The following is a 5,766-nucleotide window of genomic DNA, read 5'->3' as shown; positions in this document are numbered from 1 at the left end:
AAACAAAGAATCTGCACTTTTAGATTTTTAAAATTTTCTATAATATGACAAGTTCCACCAGCAACGTTAAGGCATTTTCCATTTCATACATTGTCACATGGGCACGTAATAAGCCACTTGAGACACTAGAACACGACAAAACCTTAAATAAAAACAGAAAATGCTGGAAAATTCAGTAGGTCTGGCAGCATCTGTGGAGAGAGAAACAAAGTTAGCATTTTGAGTCCGTACGACTCTTCAGAGCTAAAGAGAAGTAGAAATCTGACAAGAAAATCTGAGACTGGAGCTGAGCCCAAACGAACTGTTTTGTTACAACCTTTGGGAAAATGGTTGATGGATGTGTTCATAAACAGACACAACATTTTGTGTCCACGCACACTACCCACAGCTACCAGGGAGGGAGACAAACCATAAATCCAATTCACGTAATGGACTTTCTTGGAAGAAGGAGATCAAGCGGGTACAAAAATCACATTTTCCATTGATACAGGTGATCTCTTTGCAAAACAAAGTTGCATAGGTTGCAATTACAACATCAATTTGTTTGCAACTAAAGTTTTTTTAAAATACTTAAAAAATGTTATTCTCTTTTAAAGAGTGTCAGACATGGTTCAGTTAGTAACACTCACCCGTCCCTCCGTGGCAGAAGGTTCAGGGTTCAATTCACACTGCAGGATTCAGATACAAGGCTGACCTCCAGTACAGTACTGAGGGAGCGCTGCACTGTTAGAGGTGCCATCTTTTGGATGAGATGCTAAACCTGGTGGACCGTGCCTGCCTCTCAAGGTCCCATAGCACAACATCTAAGAACAGAAGCAGAATTAACCCGTTGGGTGTCCTGGCCAATATTTATCCCTTAATCAACATCACACACTAAAGTAGATTATTACATTACTGTTTGTGGGAGAGTTTCCTACAACAGTGAGCACACTTTAAAAGTGCTTCATTGGCTGTAAAACCCTTTGAGAGGTCCAGTGGCCTTGAAAGGCGCTATATAAATTCAATGAGAACATTTTGCAGATGAAATAGTTGTCTGAAACTAAAGATTCTTGAATCTATATTCCTGAAACTATAAATATTTACAAACTGTGAAGAGCAGCAATAAATAAGAGAGGGTTTATATTTCCTCTTGGTTGTTCTCTGAGCATAGAGGGATATTTGATGTTTGCGGATACTCCAGTGAAATTGCAACAGCCAGGAGGCAGCACGTGACATTCGGTGACCCTTTGAACTTGGCCGGGGGGGGGGGCTTCAGGAGCTGACCCCGGAAGCAGTTCCTGTTTCCGGCCGGCGGCGGCGAGGCTCAGGGTGAGGATCGGGACCCCGGGAATCTCGGCTTTTGCGCTTTTTCCTCCGCGGCTCCCGCCATAGGCCCTCCTGCCCTTAGTCTGGACGGGCAGTTCGACCATGGGAAGCGGCACATTGTTCAATCCTCCTCCTCCTCCTCACACTCCCCCCTACTCACACGAACATAGGAAGAGGCCACTCGGCCCTTTAGGCCCTGCTCCACCATCCAATAAAATCAGATTGTGGCCTCAACCCCACATTCCTGCCCACCCTGGTAACCATTCACCCCCTTGTAAATCGCGCCTCTCCACGTTCTCCCCGCCCACCTCCCTGCCCCGCATGCCCCCCCCCCGTCCCAAATCCCCCCTCCCTGTCCTCCCCCCCTCCCTTTCCCTGTCCCATCCCCCTCTCCCTGTCCCTCCCTCTCTCCCTGTCCCTCCCTCCCTTTCCCTGTCCCATCCCCCTCTCCCTGTCCCTCCCTCCCTTTCCCTGTCCTCTCCCCCCCTCTCCCTGTCCCTCCCTCTCTCCCTGTCCCTCCCTCCCTTTCCCTGTCCACTTCCCCCCCCCCCCTACTCCCTGTCCTTCCCCCACGCTAGGGGAAAAGGTGTGCAAATTTTTGCTTTTTTTTAAACATAGGATTGTTAAGGACTTAAAAGCAAAGCAGATGCTGGAGATCTGAAATAAAAACAGACCGCTGGAAAAAAATTCAGGTCTGGCAGCGTCTGTGGAGAGAGAAACAGTTAATGTTTCGAGTCCAATATGACTCCTTCAGAAACTGAAGTTCCAAGGAAGGGTCACACGGACTCAGATCATTAACTCTGTTTCTCTCTCCACAGATGCCGCTAGACCTGAGTTTTTCCAGCGCTTTTTGCGATTTGTAAGAACGTGGAGTGTCCTACTAGGGGAAGTGGTGGAAACAAAATCGAAAATGACTCGTAAAGTGGGTATATATTTAAGTGTAAACAGTTTTTTTTATTGGTTTTTGTTTCAAGATCGTTGGCGGAAATGACTCGCTCGAAGCGGATACGGAATCACAACAGCGACAAGAAGAAAAGTGTATCAAAGCAATGGAAAACGAAAAGGCGAACAAAAGATTTAGACCAGATTCACGAAGATATGAAACCTGAAAATGCAAACAAATTATTACACCAGGAAGTAGATCATGATGCCATTGGAAGTGCGCAGTTCTATTGTTTACACTGCGCGTAAGTGCACAATGTGTTCCCTACGTTTTGGATTGATTAGTATTCCTTGGAAGGACCATATAATTTTTCGCCTGTCGGTATTTGATTGAATGTTGTACCCCTTTGTCACCGTAGATGTGTTGCACTCAGGAGCCTTAGTCCTTTCTCCACACTTTGTAGCTTGGAATATCGGGGAAGCCAATTGGGCTGAGTTTATCAAAGGGAGGGAATGTGCAAGGACAAGAAGTCCAGCTCACTCGGGGTGGATATATTGATAAATTGAGGCTGTTCTGCCTACAGTTTTACATCTGTTCTAGACCAAATATGCTTGCAAAGAGTCATTTACAAATATTTTCAGAATTCAATATTTTTATTCTTTCATGGGATGTGTGTGTTGCTAGCAATGCCAGCGGTTGTAGCCCATCCTTAATTGCCCTTGAGAAGGTGGTGATGAGTCACTGCTTTGAGCTGCTGGCCTATTTGTGACTCCAGAACCACAACAATGTAGTGACTTTTAATTGCCCTCTGAAATGGTCGAGCAAGCCACTCAGTTGTATTCCAGAAGGCAGCTCACTGTCACCTTCTCAAGGACGGGTTATGGATGGGCAATAAACGGTAGCCTTGCCAGAGCGCTCACATCCTGTGAGTGAATTTAAGAATGAGTATGGTTTGCCGGGTGGCCACACAAGATTTGCAGACCTCCTGTTTTCTTTTTAGTCATTTTCTTATGCTTTATTTGTAGGCGGTACTTCATTGATCAGAGAAGTCTCAAAGAGCATTTTAAGACGAAAGTTCACAAACGAAGGTAATGTCAGTTGTTATAAAATGCAATCCAGGACTAATTAATGCTGCATAATTATAAAGATCAACATTGTGAATTGTAGACATATTCTATACCTCTTTGGGAAGTCTACAGAATGTTCATTATTTAGCATGTACTAAAGAGAAGACTGTTTTATTATTATGAACCCATAAACTGTGTCAAGTCAGCATGAGCGAGGATACTTCATTTAATTTTGATTACATTCAGTGACTAAGACTGATGGACAAAGTACCAGAGGATTACAGATGACCATTCTTGATGCACAAAGCTAGATGATAAGCCCTGGCAGGTTATGCGAGGGGAATCACAGACTGGCTGAATCATTCTGTACCCGTTGAGTTTAGATTTCTCCCACTCCTCAGACCTCTCCTCCTTTAGACGGTGTGTTGGAGTCTGAGTTGCTGTGGCAACATGCACTTTTCCATTCATGTTGTAGTCTTGAATTATGGATAGTGATGATAGAGGCTCCAACATTCTTTCCATCACAAGGCTGATCAGGAACCTGTCCCGCTGTTACTGCCATGTGTGTGTGTGTTGGAAAGATTTGCAGGTTGTTTGGTCGCATTATGAATGCACCTTCCTTGGCCATCGAGTCCTGAGGCAGCATGTGAACCCAGACACTACCCACTGCACCACAAGACCTCCTAACCCATTGACTATATAAGTGCACTTGTTTCTTCTCTCAATTTACCGCCCCCACCACTGAAGTGGTGGCAAGGAACATGAGCCAGTTACACAATCCACTATAATACTGATTCACAGGAGCTTTGACCGTGAGAGCTCATATGCTACTGAACTGTTCGGGGCTTCAAATCAGAGTCTGATTTTATTCTTTTCTGATGTGCACTACTAACAGAGATTGCCAGTTAGTGATCAATCATGGAAAGCTGGACCAGTTTTCTTCCCCCAAAGCCAGGTTCCTCTGAGACCTGTTGTAGTGTCTGAGCACAGACCTAGTCCGTATCTGTCACTTACTGGATAAACTTGCTGCATTATTAAGCAAGCATGCATTAGTTTTAGATGTTGAACATTATACCCGAATAGGAAGAATTGGGGCTCATTGATTGAACAGAAGAAATTTACCATCCTGTGATCTTTGCTCACCTCTCAAATCAACTGTTGAGTTCTCATACTGGTTTTTGTGGCTTTGTGTATTTTCTAGATTAAAACAGCTGAGTGAAGAGCCATACACTCAGGAAGAAGCGGAACGAGCAGCAGGAATGGGCTCCTATATACCAGCAAAGAAAGTCAAAGTTGAGACACAGACAATAGAGGAAGAAATGAAAATATCATAATTTGATCTTATAAAAAAGATGAAACTCTTTCCAAAGAAAGCTCTTCTAATATTGTTCAGAATTTGTATATTTTTTTCAATCTCAGAAACTTTCTGGCTTTGATCTTATTGATTCAGCTAACCATCTTAAATATCAGCGTCATGTTTGCAAAAATACACCTAAAACTGGTAACTTTATCCTTTGATAGGATCGTATTGTTGCTTTCTGTATAGGCTGTGAAAACTGCTTACAGAGATAAATAAATTCCAATTAGAAGCTAAGTGGAGTATTTTGTTTGTTTAAATTGCTGGAAGCCCAACTAGATATATTGTTCATTAGAGTTTGGAATGAATGAATGGCAATTGACAACAGAAGCAGAGTTTTGTTGCTATTAGAAGTTAAGCTGCTGGGCGTACACTTATTTACCAGTTAATGGAAAGGGGATTAAGGAGCAAATCTGTAGGCAAGTTTCAGTAAGATGTAGAAACAATAGGATACTGCAAAAGCGGGATAGTTATAGACTGGGGAAAAAGAATATAAAGAGCAAGCAGGGAGGGAAATTCTTGAAAGGTGTACAGGAGAACTTTATCATTATGTTTCCAGCCCAATGAGGAAAGAAGCGGTGCTAGATTTGTGTTCTGGAGAATGTAATGGACCATGTTTCAGTAGTGGAGAATTTGGGCAACAGTGATCATAATATATTGAGTTTAGAGTAGTTATGGTATAGGTCAAAGAACCACCAAAGGTGAAAATACAAAATTGGAATAAGCTAAGTGAAAAAGGATCTGGAAATGAAGATTGACCTGTAAAACAGTAAATGAGCAATGGGAAGCCTTCAAGCAAGGAGATAATTCAGGTGTGGACTAATCACATTCCAAAATGGGCCTCCAAAACTGGAACACTCTCGATGATGGAAAAAATTGTAATTAAGATGAAACAGGAAGAGGAGGCCTCTGATAAACGTCAGGTTAATACAACAGAGAATCAAGCAGAATACAGAAAATGAAGAGAACTGAGCGAAAAATTAGAGGAAAGCCGCAAGTCTTTTATAAACAAAGAGTAACGGGATAGTCAAAGAAAAGTGGAGCTGATTAGGATCAGAAAGGAAATCTTATGAAGGTATAGAAATTGGATAAAGTGGAGGTACTAAAAAGGTTGAGGGCACTCAGTAGAAATGTCATCTGGTTTGGATGGAATG

At 42.8% G+C, this 5,766-nt stretch overlaps 1 protein-coding gene across 1 annotated transcript; it reads left to right on the top strand.

The window, feature by feature from the left end:
- Window positions 1-1,245: 1,245 nt before the first annotated feature.
- Window positions 1,246-4,849, top strand: znf593 (zinc finger protein 593). Its single transcript, XM_041213166.1, has 4 exons — window positions 1,246-1,308; window positions 2,280-2,492; window positions 3,214-3,276; window positions 4,457-4,849. Exons 2-4 carry the CDS (start codon window positions 2,293-2,295, stop codon window positions 4,587-4,589), a joined length of 396 nt encoding a protein of 131 aa, XP_041069100.1. The 5' UTR covers window positions 1,246-1,308; window positions 2,280-2,292; the 3' UTR covers window positions 4,590-4,849.
- The last annotated feature ends 917 nt before the right edge of the window (window positions 4,850-5,766 follow it).

Source organism: Carcharodon carcharias, chromosome 19 (assembly GCF_017639515.1).
Source record: "Carcharodon carcharias isolate sCarCar2 chromosome 19, sCarCar2.pri, whole genome shotgun sequence".
Classification (NCBI taxonomy): domain Eukaryota; kingdom Metazoa; phylum Chordata; class Chondrichthyes; order Lamniformes; family Lamnidae; genus Carcharodon; species Carcharodon carcharias.
Note: the sequence above shows the minus strand (reverse complement) of the source record. Positions and strands in the feature narration are given on the sequence as shown.